We start from the raw sequence: 15000 nt of genomic DNA on the forward strand, positions 1-15000 counted from the left end.
CTAAACCCCTCACAGGACTAACCCCCCACAGGACTAACCCCCTCACAGGACTAACCCCTCACAGGACTAACCCCTCACAGGACTAACCCCCTCACAGGACTAACCCCTCACAGGACTAACCCCTCACAGGACTAACCCCCCACAGGACTAACCCCTCACAGGACTAACCCCCCACAGGACTGACCCCTCACAGGACTAACCCCCCACAGGACTGACCCCTCACAGGACTAACCCCTCACAGGACTAACCCCCCACAGGACTAACCCCTCACAGGACTAACACCTCACAGGACTAACCCCTCACAGGACTAACCCCACACAGGACTAACCCATCACAGGACTGACCCCTCACAGGACTGACCCCTCACAGGACTAACCCCTCACAGCACTAAACCCCCACAGGACTAACCCCTCACAGGACTAACCCCCCACAGGACCCCTAACAGGACTAACCCCTCACAGGACTAACCCCCCACAGGACTAACCCCCCACAGGACTAACCCCTCACAGGACTAACCCCCCACAGGACTAACCCCTCACAGGACTAACCCATCACAGGACTAACCCCTCACAGGACCCCCCACAGGACTAACCCCTCACAGGACTAAACCCCCACAGGACTAACCCCTCACAGCACTAAACCCCCACAGGACTGACCCCTCACAGGACTAACCCCCCACAGGACCCCTAACAGGACTAACCCCTCACAGGACTAACCCCCCACAGGACTAACCCCCCACAGGACTGACCCCCCACAGGACTAACCCCCCACAGGACTAACCCCTCACAGGACTAACCCGCCACAGGACTGACCCCTCACAGGACTAACCCCCCACAGGACCCCTAACAGGACTAACCCCTCACAGGACTAACCCCCCACAGGACTAACCCCCCACAGGACTGACCCCCCACAGGACTAACCCCCCACAGGACTGACCCCCCACAGGACTGACCCCTCACAGGACTAACACCCCACAGGACTAACCCCCCACAGGACTGACCCCTCACAGGACTAACCCCCCACAGGACTAACCCCCCACAGGATTATCCCCCCACAGGACTGACCCCTCACAGGACTGACCCCTCACAGGACTGACCCCCCACAGGACTGACCCCTCACAGGACTGACCCCCCACAGGACTAACCCATCACAGGACTAACCCCTCACAGGACTAACCCCCCACAGGACTGACCCCCCACAGGACTGACCCCTCACAGGACTGACCCATCACAGGACTAACCCATCACAGGACTAACCCATCACAGGACTAACCCCTCACAGGACTAACCCCTCACAGGACTAACCCCTCACAGGACTAACCCCCCACAGGACTAACCTATCACAGGACTAACCCCTCACAGGACTAACCCCCCATAGGACTGACCCCTCACAGGACTAACCCCCACAGGACCCCTCACAGGACTAACCCCCCACAGGACTAACCCCCCACAGGACTGACCCCTCACAGGACTAACCCCTCACAGGACTAACCCCCCACAGGACTGACCCCTCACAGGACTAACCCCTCACAGGACTAACCCCTCACAGGACTAACCCCTCACAGGACTAACCCCCCACAGGACTAACCCCTCACAGGACTAACCCCTCACAGGACTGACCCCTCACAGGACTAACCCCTCACAGGACTAACCCCCCATAGGACTAACCCATCACAGGACTAACCCCCCACAGGACTGACCCCTCACAGGACTAACCCCTCACAGGACTAACCCCCTCACAGGACTGACCCCTCACAGGACTAACCCCCCACAGGACTAACCCCCCACAGGACTAACCCCTCACAGGACTAACCCCCCACAGGACTAACCCCTCACAGGACTAACCCCCTCACAGGACTGACCCCTCACAGGACTAACCCCCCACAGGACTAACCCCCCACAGGACTAACCCCTCACAGGACTAACCCCCCACAGGACTAACCCCCCACAGGACTAACCCCTCACAGGACTAACCCCCACAGGACTAACCCCCCACAGGACTAACCCCTCACAGGACTAACCCCCCACAGGACTAACCCCTCACAGGACTAACCCCCCACAGGACTAACCCCTCACAGGACTAACCCCCCACAGGACTAACCCCCCACAGGACTAACCCCTCACAGGACTAACCCCTCACAGGACTAACCCCTCACAGGACTGACCCCTCACAGGACTAACCCCTCACAGGACTAACCCCCCACAGGACTAACCCCTCACAGGACTAACCCCCCACAGGACTAACCCCTCACAGGACTAACCCCTCACAGGACTGACCCCCCACAGGACTGACCCCTCACAGGACTAACCCCCCACAGGACTAACCCCCCACAGGACTAACCCCCCACAGGACTAACCCCCCACAGGACTGACCCCTCACAGGACTGACCCCCCACAGGACTAACCCCCCACAGGACTGACCCCTCACCTGGTCGGCCAGAGACGTACTGAGCATGCTCATGAGCTCCCTCTCCGCCGTCAGCCGCCACATCTGCTCCCATCCGATCCGCCGCAGTCGCTCCAGGTAGAGCAGAATGACACCTGAGGGGGCGGGACAGGAAGTGGTTGATGACATCACTTCAGATCGACCCGGGTCACATGTCTCCCGTACGGTACCTGTGTTGAAGCCGCGTCCCAGCGCGGGCCAGGGCTTGTGGTTCTTCCACAGGTTCCCCAGGTACCAGTCGCTCTGGTTCTCCACCAGGCCGATCACCTGTTTATCTGTAAACAACAACAAAGAACAAAGCCTTTTATTTAATATGGGAATAAATGATCCTCTAATAAAACTTACCGAACCAAACTAATGTTTTCAGTCAAAAGATACTGAGTGTTTTGTTTTTGTTAGTTAATTTATTATTATTATTATTATTTTTAGTGCATCTTTCTTTTTGTGTATGTTATTGTGTACCTGTATGTATAAATCAATCTGTTGTTGTCTGTTCTTACCGGTGAACTTCCTGAAGATGCCCCACAGCTCGGCGATGTCGGTGGCGAAGGTGATGTCCGTATCCAGGACGATGACCTTGGAGAGGTCGGCGGGCAGCGCTTTGGTGAGCGTCAGCTTCATCAAGCCGTAAATACCTGAGTAGTGCTTGTTGGGTATCCACGACACCTCGGACTGAAACAACAACAACAACAACAACAACATGAACCTCCGGTCCTTAAGAGTCTCGGCTGTTGCTCTCCGGTTTGGTGGAAGCTAACGGAGGCATTGTTCAGGACACACACACACACACACACACACACACACAGACATAGAGACACACACACACACACACACACACACAGACACACACAGACATAGAGACACACACACACACACACACACACACACAGACATAGAGACACACACACACACACACACACACAGACATAGAGACACACACACACACACACACACACACACAGACACACACACACACACACACACAGACACACACACACACACACAGACACACACACACACACAGACATAGAGACACACACACACACACACACACACACACACAGACATAGAGACACACACACACACACACACACAGACATAGAGACACACACACACACACACACACACACACACACAGACACACACACACACACACACAGACACACACACACACACACACACACAGACACACACACACAGAGACACACACACACACACACACACACACACACACACAGACATAGAGACACACACACACACACACACACACACAGACATAGAGACACACACACACACACACACACACACACAGACACACACACACACACAGACATAGAGACACACACACAGACACAGACACACACACACTAAAATAAATGATTTGCTGTTTCTTTGTGCCACTTGACTTTGGCAGAAAAGTGTTTCAACCAATTACAGACTGTTGCTGTCAAGTCAAACCCTTCTAGCCCCTCCCCTTCTTACCCCCCTCTCCCACACTAATAACTGTGAATAAGAAGCTGATTGTCATCGTGGCGTCACCCATTGGTTGGTGGACTACAGTTTTAAAGCCTCCGGTTCGGCATTTTGTGCGTCGCCATCTTGTTTTTTTGCGACCATAAGTGACGAGGGGGCGGAGCTAAAAACAACCGGATGCTGAATAGTACTTACTTAATTTAGTACGACTAAAGTGTTATATGTAACTTCCATTAAGTAAAAGCTTGCAGTGAAAGAGTTCAAGATGAAAGATGAAAACACGGTGTCGACCTGTCAATCACCTTGTAGCCCCGCCCTAAAGCATCCTCTGCTTTATGGTCTGTTTGACTCTAAATGACCATAATTTACTAAATGAACATCATGCTGTATTGAAGAAGACTTGAAACTAGAGATTGAGACCAAAAACTAATGTTTACAATGTTTACTGAGGGAATACATCAAGAGAAGTAGAGTCATTTATATAGACTTCTATACAACCAGAGGAGTCGCCCCCTGGTGGTCAGTAGAGAGAATGCAGCTTTAACACATGAAGCATAGACTTCTATACAACCAGAGGAGTCGCCCCCTGGTGGTCAGGAGAGAGAATGCAGCTTTAACACATGAAGCATAGACTTCTATACAACCAGAGGAGTCGCCCCCTGGTGGTCAGGAGAGAGAATGCAGCTTTAACACATGAAGCATGGACTTCTATACAACCAGAGGAGTCGCCCCCTGGTGGTCAGGAGAGAGAATGCAGCTTCAACACTTGAAAGGTGTTTTTATTATTCTGTTCAACTTTAACACGAATAGAGATGGACACCATATTAGAAATATTAGACGTGCATTTTTAGAAGTCAAATGTTTCCCTGGGGATGAATACATTTCAAATCTAATCTTAATGCCACTTCTTCTAATCTGCCCTGCAGGACCTCCCTTCTTGAATGCAGCTCCTCAGTCGAACTGGAGCCCGACCCTCCGTCACATCCAGTTAAACCATCCTCTGATCTGAGTTAATGAACCGCACCACGTGACGAACACATGAAGACGCAAGCTGTGACCTTCTGTTTCAGCATCGGTGATGCATGTGATCTCTCCTCTTTGATGCCGCGGTAAAGCTGAATTTAAAAACACCACCTGACTGCTGCCGCTTTGGAGGATTCTCTGATGCATCTGACTCCGACTCACCTTGTCCGACCAATCTTCACAGAGTACTATCAGGGTCCTCACCTTGCCCTACCAGAGTCCTACAAGACTCCTATCAGAGTCCTATCAGAGCCCTCACAGAGTCCTATCAGAGTCCTCACACAGTCCTCCCAGAGTCCTATCGGAGTGCTACAAGACTCCTATCAGAGTCCTATCGGAGCCCTCACAGAGTACTATCAGGGTCCTCACCGTGCCCTACCTGAGTCCTACAAGACTCCTATCAGAGTCCTATCGGAGCCCTCACAGAGTACTATCAGGGTCCTCACCGTGCCCTACCTGAGTCCTACAAGACTCCTATCAGAGTCCTATCGGAGCCCTCACAGAGTACTATCAGAGTCCTCACACAGTCCTACCAGAGTCCAATCGGAGCCCTCACACAGTCCTACCAGAGTCCTATCGGCGTCCTCACAGAGTCCTACCAGAGTCCTACCAGAGTCCAACCTGAGTCCTACCAGAGTCCTCACACAGTCCTCCCAGAGTCCTATCGGCGTCCTCACAGAGTCCTACCAGAGTCTAATCAGAGTCCTACCAGAGTCCTACCAGAGTCCTATCGGCGTCCTCACAGAGTCCTACCAGAGTCCTACCAGAGTCCTACCAGAGTCCAATCAGAGTCCTACCTGAGTCCTACCAGAGTCCTCACACAGTCCTCCCAGAGTCCTATCGGCGTCCTCACACAGTCCTACCAGAGTCCTATCGGCGTCCTCACAGAGTCCTACCAGAGTCCTACCAGAGTCCAACCTGAGTCCTACCAGAGTCCTCACACAGTCCTCCCAGAGTCCTATCGGCGTCCTCACAGAGTCCTACCAGAGTCCTACCAGAGTCCTACCAGAGTCCAATCAGAGTCCTACCTGAGTCCTACCAGAGTCCTCACACAGTCCTCCCAGAGTCCTATCGGCGTCCTCACAGAGTCCTACCAGAGTCATACCTGAGTTCCACCAGAGTCCTCCCACTGTTCTACCAGAGTCCAATCAAAGTCCTACCAGAGTCCAATCAAAGTCCTACCAGAGTCCAATCAAAGTCCTACCAGAGGCGGGATGTGGAGAGTTTGCGTACCTTGAGTTCATCGGCATCGTAGAAGCTGACTTGCACAGACGGGACCATCCAGGACTGAAACAGCGCGCTCAGGATCTGATTGGCTACCGTGTCGGTGATGAAGTGGAAGTGGAGAGGGTTCCTCCTGAGGAAGAAAAGAGGTTAAGGTCGAAGACAAGGGTGATCCTGCTCCTCTGACTTTCACAATAAAAGCTTTACTTCTTCTTGGTTTTAACATTATGTCCTCAAAACCGCCGACGAGGACAAACACGCAGCTTCACTCAGAGACGTCGGGCCACAACAGGAAGCACTCGATATGTAATCAGAACCAGTTTAAGGTAAAAAAAGAAAAGAGCACTCATTCACTCTCCAACCAATCAAATCCAAGAGGTCAAACATTGGACACTCTGGTACACGATGTTAAGTCTTTAAGAGCATCTATAAACGGAACAAATCCACGAGGGCAGAGCTTACTGAGGTCACGACCTTCTTAACCTCCTTCACTGTCTAAAACATAATCAGAATCATAAAGTGACGGATTCGTCTTCACTGGAAAATAGCAAATAAGAAATAAACATCAATATTGAAGTACTTTCTTCAGGACGTTAAAGCAGAAGATTAAAACAAAGCAGAAATAATGGAGAAAATATTCAGAGAATAACTCAGAATATCAAGAGATTAAAGTCTTAAATCTATGATTAAAAAAAAAAGCTCTCAGAGATCAAAAAGTCACAAATGGACGAGAAGTTGTTTTTGTCCACAAACCAAAAACAAGTTCAGACCTGAAAAGATGATTTAATACGTTTATGATCAATTAATCTACAATATGACAGACAGACAGGCAGACAGACAAGTAGACAGACAGAGAGACAGACAGACAGACAAGTAGACAGACAGAGAGACAAGTAGACAGACAGAGAGACAGAGAGACAGACAGACAGACAAGTAGACAGACAGAGAGACAAGTAGACAGACAGAGAGACAGACAGACAGACAGAGAGACAGACAGACAGAAAGTAGACAGACAGAGAGACAGACAGACAAGTAGACAGACAGAGAGACAGACAGACAGAAAGTAGACAGACAGAGAGACAGACAGAGAGACAGACAGACAGACAGAAAGTAGACAGACAGACAGACAGAGAGACAAGTAGAAAGACAGAGAGAGAGAGAGAGAAACAGGCAGACAGGCAGACAGACAGAGAGACAGAGAAACATACAGACAAGTAGACAGACAAGTAGACAGACAGGCAGACTCACCTGTGAAACAGGACGGACTTCACCAGTGTGACTACGTCTCTAGTGGCGTTGTGACCGGCACAAACACAAGCTACATGGATGAGCTGAGGAGAGAGGAGAGAGGAGACAGGAGACATGAGAGAGGAGAGAGGAGACATGAGACAGGAAAGAGGAGAGATGAGAGAGGAGACAGGAGAGAGGAGACATAAGACAGGAGACATAAGACGGAGACAGGAGACATAAGACAGGAGACAGGATACAGGAGACAGGAGAGAGGAGACAGGAGACAGGATACAGAAGACAGGAGAGAGGAGAGAGGAGAGATAAGACAGGAGACAGGAGACAGGAGACAGGATACAGAAGACAGGAGAGAGGAGACATAAGACAGGAGACAGGAGAGAGGAGACAGGAGACAGGAGACAGAAGACAGGAGAGAGGAGACATGAGACATGAGACAGGAGACAGGAGATAGGAGACATAAGACAGGAGACATAAGACGGAGACAGGAGACATAAGACAGGAGACAGGAGACAGGATACAGGAGACAGGAGACAGGAGAGAGGAGACATGAGACAGGAGACATAAGACAGGAGACAGGATACAGGAGACATAAGACAGGAGACAGGATACATAAGACAGGAGACAGGATACAGGAGACAGGAGAGAGGAGACATGAGACAGGAGACATGAGAGAGGAGACAGGAGAGAGGAGAGAGGAGAGAGGAGACATGAGAGAGGAGACATGAGAGAGGAGACAGGATACAGGAGACAGGAGAGAGGAGACATGAGACAGGAGACATAAGACAGGAGACAGGAGACATAAGACAGGAGACAGGATACAGGAGACAGGAGAGAGGAGACATAAGACAGGAGACAGGATACAGGAGACAGGAGAGAGGAGACATGAGACAGGAGAGAGGAGACATGAGAGAGGAGACAGGAGACAGGATACAGGAGACATGAGAGAGGAGACATAAGACAGGAGACAGGATACAGGAGACATGAGAGAGGAGACATAAGACAGGAGACAGGATACAGGAGACATGAGACAGGAGAGAGGAGATATAAGACAGGAGAGAGGAGACATGAGACAGGAGAGAGGAGACATGAGAGAGGAGACAGGAGACAGGAGAGAGGAGAGAGGAGACAGGAGAGAGGAGAGAGGAGACATGAGAGAGGAGAGAGGAGACATGAGAGAGGAGAGAGGAGACAGAAGACAGGAGAGAGGAGACATGAGACAGGAGAGAGGAGACATGAGAGAGGAGACAGGAGACATGAGACAGGAGAGAGGAGACATGAGAGAGGAGACAGGAGACAGGAGAGAGGAGACATGAGAGAGGAGACATAAGACAGGAGACAGGAGAGAGGAGACATAAGACAGGAGACAGGAGAGAGGAGACAGGAGAGAGGAGAGAGGAGACATGAGAGAGGAGACAGAAGACATGAGAGAGGAGACATGAGACAGGAGAGAGGAGAGAGGAGACATGAGACAGGAGACAGGAGATAGGAGACAGAAGACAGGAGAGAGGAGACATGAGAGAGGAGATAGGAGACAGGAGACATGAGACAGGAGAGAGGAGACAGAAGACAGGAGAGAGGAGACAGGAGACATGAGACAGGAGAGAGGAGAGAGGAGACAGAAGACAGGAGACAGGAGAGAGGAGACAGGAGAGAGGAGACAGGAGACAGGAGAGAGGAGACAGAAGACAGGAGACAGGAGCAGGAGAGAGGAGACAGGAGCAGGAGATAGGAGAGAGGAGACAGGAGACAGGAGCAGGAGATAGGAGAGAGGAGAGAGGAGACATGAGACAGGAGAGAGGAGAGAGGAGACAGGAGACAGGAGAGAGGAGACAGGAGACAGGAGACATGAGACAGGAGAGAGGAGACAGGAGACATAAGACAGGAGACAGGAGAGAGGAGACAGGAGACAGGAGACAGGAGAGAGGAGACAGGAGCAGGAGAGAGGAGAGAGGAGACATGAGACAGGAGAGAGGAGAGAGGAGACATGAGACATGAGACATGAGACATGAGACAGGAGAGAGGAGAAAGGAGACATGAGACAGGAGACAGGAGAGAGGAGAGAGGAGACATGAGACATGAGACATGAGACAGGAGACAGGAGACATGAGACATGAGACAGGAGACAGGAGAGAGGAGAGAGGAGACATGAGACATGAGACATGAGACAGGAGAGAGGAGACAGGAGAGAGGAGAGAGGAAACAGGAGACATGAGAGAGGAGACAGGAGAGAGGAGAGAGGAGACATGAGACATGAGACATGAGACAGGAGACAGGAGAGAGGAGACAGGAGAGAGGAGAGAGGAGACAGGAGACATGAGAGAGGAGACAGGAGAGAGGAGAGAGGAGACAGGAGACAGGAGACAGGAGAGAGGAGAGAGGAGACAGGAAGTTTAACACTGACAGAAGTCTTTGGAGGTGATGATCCGGGTCATCACCAATGTGATAAAGTGATAATCAATAACGTGATCAGAACTGACCTCACACTTCTGCACGGGGGGCGAGCGCGGGCACTCGGTGTGGTTGTTCCTCTCCTCCGCCGTGTTGTCGCCGTCCTCCGGCCCCGTGTCGGCCGACGCCCCCCACTGCTGGTTGCCGTAGTTGCCGTCCGGCGGCTGCCCGGCGACGACGCCGGCGCCGCCCTGCGATTGGCTGAGCTGCAGCCGGATACGCCGGTTCTCTTCCTCCACCTCTCGAACCCGCGACTCCAGCACGGCCCGCTCCAGGACCCGGGCCGCCGGGGTGTCGGCCAGGCAGGGCGCCAAGAGGAGGGAGCGCCCGTCTGCAGGGGGAGGAGTCATGAATACGAGATGAGTCCTGACTCTCTGGTTAGAGTCCTGACTCTCTGGTTGGATTATTGACTCTCTGGTTAGAGTCCTGACTCTCTGGTTAGAGTCCTGACTCTCTGGTTGGATTATTGACTCTCTGGTTGGATTATTGACTCTCTGGTTAGAGTCCTGACTCTCTGGTTGGAGTCCTGACTCTCTGGTTAGAGTCCTGACTCTCTGGTGGAGTCCTGACTCTCTGGTTAGAGTCCTGACTCTCTGGTTGGAGTCCTGACTCTCTGGTGAGAGTCCTGACTCTCTGGTTGGAGTCCTGACTCTCTGGTTGGATTATTGACTCTCTGGTTGGATTATTGACTCTCTGGTTGGATTATTGACTCTCTGGTTAGAGTCCTGACTCTCTGGTCGGAGTCCTGACTCTCTGGTTGGAGTCCTGACTCTCTGGTGGAGTGCTGACTCTCTGGTTAGAGTCCTGACTCTCTGGTGGAGTCCTGACTCTCTGGTTAGAGTGCTGACTCTCTGGTCGGAGTCCTGACTCTCTGGTCAGAGTCCTGACTCTCTGGTCGGAGTCCTGACTCTCTGGTCGGAGTCCTGACTCTCTGGTTAGAGTCCTGACTCTCTGGTCGGAGTCCTGACTCTCTGGTCGGAGTCCTGACTCTCTGGTGGAGTCCTGACTCTCTGGTGGAGTCCTGACTCTCTGGTTGGAGTCCTGACTCTCTGGTGGAGTCCTGACTCTCTGGTTAGAGTCCTGACTCTCTGGTCGGAGTCCTGACTCTCTGGTCGGAGTCCTGACTCTCTGGTTAGAGTCCTGACTCTCTGGTTAGAGTCCTGACTCTCTGGTTAGAGTCCTGACTCTCTGGTTGGAGTCCTGACTCTCTGGTGGAGTCCTGACTCTCTGGTTAGAGTCCTGACTCTCTGGTTAGAGTCCTGACTCTCTGGTTGGAGTCCTGACTCTCTGGTGGAGTCCTGACTCTCTGGTGGAGTCCTGACTCTCTGGTTGGAGTCCTGACTCTCTGGTGGAGTCCTGACTCTCTCTGGTTGAAGTTCTGACTCTCTGGTCGGAGTCCTTACTCTCTGACCCTGAACCACAGACCCAGACTCACTCCTTCCTCATGATGCATTAATGATGTACTCACTCTCCAGGTTCCCGGCCAGCAGGTAGAGCCAGGTGAGCAGCACGCCGGCTGTGAGCGACGCCACCAGCAGCTTCAGGCGGCCGCGGCACAGCAGGTTCATGGTGGGGGGGTTCAGGTCGGGCTCAGACCCTCGTTGGGTTCCTGCAGCATCCTTTCATCTGGAGAGAGGAACACATGGAGTCACAACACCTCCAACAATAACTCTTAATAAACAACGTACAGGCTTCTGGGCGTCGACCTCCAGAAACACTTGTGACCAGGTGTCGGATCAGAAACACGAGAGGAAAGTACCCAACAAAACCCCCCAAAGAACATAGCAGACTAATCCTCCTTAAAAGGTCCCACATTTAGGACCCGAGCATCGATATGTTCGTTGGCGTCATTGAGCGACTTCGATGAGTCTTTAAAGCTCCAAAGTCGCACAATGACTTGAATAGTCACACCGACTCGCTGCACGAAGGACAACATTACTAAATATAGTGATTATTTAAACTGATTAACATACGCCCACAGCAGTACTTTGCTCCATCTACTGTCGTAATACACAGTGTGTACAAGTACTTCATACAGCCTCCCGTAAACTTCATGTTCATGCAACGATAACTGAAGATCTAATCTGAACATATTTGAGTTAATTATGTGAATAAAGTCGTTAAAAATAAACAAAGATTTCATCTTTAAAAAACGTTTGTGTTTCTGAGGCCAGAAAACGACAGATTGATAAACAGATGTTTGAATCAACTGATTAGAGAAGGACGACTCTAGAGGTCTGAACCTTCAGAGATGATTATGACTTAATCAGCGAGGTTGAGGTCATTAAGAGCAAGGAAAGGAAAGAGAGGAGATAAGGATACGAGGAAAAGGAAAGGAGGACGAGGAGAGACGCATCCAAGATAAATGAGGAAACAGAATAAAAGGAGAGGAGACGAGGGAGCACGAGAGGAGACGATGGAGCACAAGAGGAGACGAGGGAGCACAAGAGGAGACGAGGGATCACAAGAGGAGACAAGGGCACACAAGAGGAGACGAGGGATCACAAGAGGAGACTAGGGCACACAAGAGGAGACGAGAGAGCACAAGAGGAGACGAGGGAGCACGAGAGGAGACGAGGGCGCACAAGAGGAGACGAGGGAGCACAAGAGGAGACGAGGGCGCACAAGAGAGCACAAGAGGAGACGAGGGAGCACGAGAGGAGACGAGGGCGCACAAGGAGACGAGGGAGCACAAGAGGAGACGAGGGCGCACAAGAGGAGACGAGGGAGCACGAGAGGAGACGAGGGAGCACGAGAGGAGACGAGGGAGCACGAGAGGAGACGAGGGAGCACGAGAGGAGACGAGGGAGCACGAGAGGAGACGAGGGAGCACGAGAGGAGACGAGGGAGCACGAGAGGAGACGAGGGAGCACAAGAGGAGACGAGGGAGCACAAGAGGAGACGAGGGAGCACGAGAGGAGACGAGGGAGCACAAGAGGAGACGAGGGAGCACGAGAGGAGACGAGGGAGCACGAGAGGAGACGATGGAGCACAAGAGGAGACGAGGGATCACAAGAGGAGACAAGGGCACACAAGAGGAGACGAGGGATCACAAGAGGAGACTAGGGCACACAAGAGGAGACGAGAGAGCACAAGAGGAGATGAGGGAGCACGAGAGGAGACGAGGGAGCACGAGAGGAGACGAGGGAGCACGAGAGGAGACGAGGGAGCACGAGAGGAGACGAGGGCGCACAAGAGGAGACGAGGGCGCACAAGAGAGCACAAGAGGAGACGAGGGAGCACGAGAGGAGACGAGGGCGCACAAGAGGAGACGAGAGAGCACAAGAGGAGACGAGGGCACACAAGAGGAGACGAGGGCGCACAAGAGAGCACAAGAGGAGACGAGGGAGCACAAGAGGAGACGAGGGAGCACAAGAGGAGACGAGGGCGCACAAGGAGACGAGGGAGCACAAGAGGAGACGAGAGAGCACAAGAGGAGACGAGAGAGTACAAGAGGAGACGAGGGAGCACAAGAGGAGACGAGAGAGCACAAGAGGAGACGAGGGTGCACAAGAGAGCACAAGAGGAGACGAGGGAGCACAAGAGGAGACGAGGGCACACGAGGAGACGAGGGAGCACAAGAGGAGACGAGAGAGCACAAGAGGAGACGAGAGAGCACAAGAGGAGACAAGAGAGCACAAGAGGAGACGAGGGAGCACAAGAGGAGACGAGGGAGCACAAGAGGAGACGAGGGAGCACAAGAGGAGATGAGGGAGCACAAGAGGAGATGAGGGAGCACAAGAGGAGACGAGGGCGCACAAGAGGAGACGAGAGAGCAAAAGAGGTAGGGAAGTAAGGGAGGGAGGGAAGTAGGGAAGGAGGTAAGGGAGGGAGGGCAGGAGGGAGGTAAGGGAGGGAATTAGGGAAGGAGGTAAGGAGGTAAGGGAGGGAAGGAGGCTCTTTATCTAATCAGCATTGCAGGGCCGAGGCCGCGTTGGAGGGTCAACAAATAACCGCCTGGCGGAGGGAGGCGGAGTCACTGAGGGAGGCGGAGTCACAGGGGTTCAAACCGACTCTCCATCCAACAGCTGCTGGTGGACGCTAACGTGCTACATTATGAATGTTTGAGTGACAGCTTTCACTCTCTGGCCTCCAATCAAACACGCAGAGACGATGATGCAGCACTACGCTAATCAGCCAGAAAGAAGCTGCGATTAACGGCATCATCGTTTCGACGGTCCTTGAACGCATCATTTGTGAAGAACGCTCCAGTCCGAACGATATTTCATCAACAGCATTGTATTCTACATTCATATTCATATTCACTTCATAACGATGAGTTAGCCTGCAGGTTCTCTTTAAACAATTTCACAATTCATTCAACGGGTCTCATAAAATAAACCGTTTAATCAGATTGTGTTAAAAACATTAAATTCTGAGCTTCTCAGTGAAACTACGACGTCATGATTTATTTATGTGAGACCAAAAGTCATGTGACAACAAATCAGAGAAGCTCTGACTTCAGAAGTCAACACAGAGGAGAGGATGTTAAAATATTAATAGTGTGTGTGTGTCATATATACATATATATAGGGTTAGCTATATGACACACACACACACACACACACACACACACACACACACACACACACACACACACACACACACACACACACACACACACACACACACACACACACACACACACACACACACACACACACACACACACACACACACACACACACACGCGTTTGTATGAGATGGTTCTTATGAAAAATTACTTGTTTTTACAAAATGTGAATAAACTGCCTCTTGAACTAAAGACATCAGCGCTGAAGAACCCGGGAGTCCTTGAACACACCAGCAGCATTGATGTTCATGAAACTGGATATTAAACACATTTAGGCTCCTGCACACAATGCATTCTGGGTAAAAATAACCAGCGACTCAGGTATTATTATTAATATACGTTTCCTCGCAGCAGTTCAAACACACGTCATCAGTTGTTTGTAGTATTGCGTAATAAGTGGACAGGAAGTCAGGCGGATCACCGCTCCGTGACCGGGCGACCTTTTCATCTCATTTCCCAGCAGCCTCAGCGACGCAGGTAGGAAGTGGGCGTGGTCAACGGCTCGCCACATGATGTGCACGACACCGGCACCTTAACATCCATCAACCCGGTTGTTAAAACGGTTT

At 51.7% G+C, this 15000-nt stretch overlaps 1 protein-coding gene across 5 annotated transcripts in view; it reads right to left on the minus strand.

Moving 5' to 3' along the window:
• Nucleotides 1–15000, minus strand: part of large2 (LARGE xylosyl- and glucuronyltransferase 2) — a 52764-nt gene that overhangs the window by 6545 nt on the left and 31219 nt on the right. For all 5 annotated transcript variants that reach the window (XM_034529294.1, XM_034529291.1, XM_034529292.1 and 2 more), the window contains 7 exons: nucleotides 11330–11487; nucleotides 9891–10192; nucleotides 7414–7496; nucleotides 6175–6298; nucleotides 2946–3117; nucleotides 2616–2720; nucleotides 2428–2540 (listed from right to left, as the gene is read on the minus strand). In XM_034529294.1, the coding sequence (XP_034385185.1) occupies nucleotides 2428–2540; nucleotides 2616–2720; nucleotides 2946–3117; nucleotides 6175–6298; nucleotides 7414–7496; nucleotides 9891–10192; nucleotides 11330–11429 (999 nt within the window). In that variant the 5' untranslated portion in view covers nucleotides 11430–11487. The remainder of the gene's footprint in view (nucleotides 1–2427; nucleotides 2541–2615; nucleotides 2721–2945; nucleotides 3118–6174; nucleotides 6299–7413; nucleotides 7497–9890; nucleotides 10193–11329; nucleotides 11488–15000) is intronic.

This window comes from Cyclopterus lumpus, chromosome 3, assembly GCF_009769545.1.
Source record: "Cyclopterus lumpus isolate fCycLum1 chromosome 3, fCycLum1.pri, whole genome shotgun sequence".
NCBI lineage: Eukaryota > Metazoa > Chordata > Actinopteri > Perciformes > Cyclopteridae > Cyclopterus > Cyclopterus lumpus.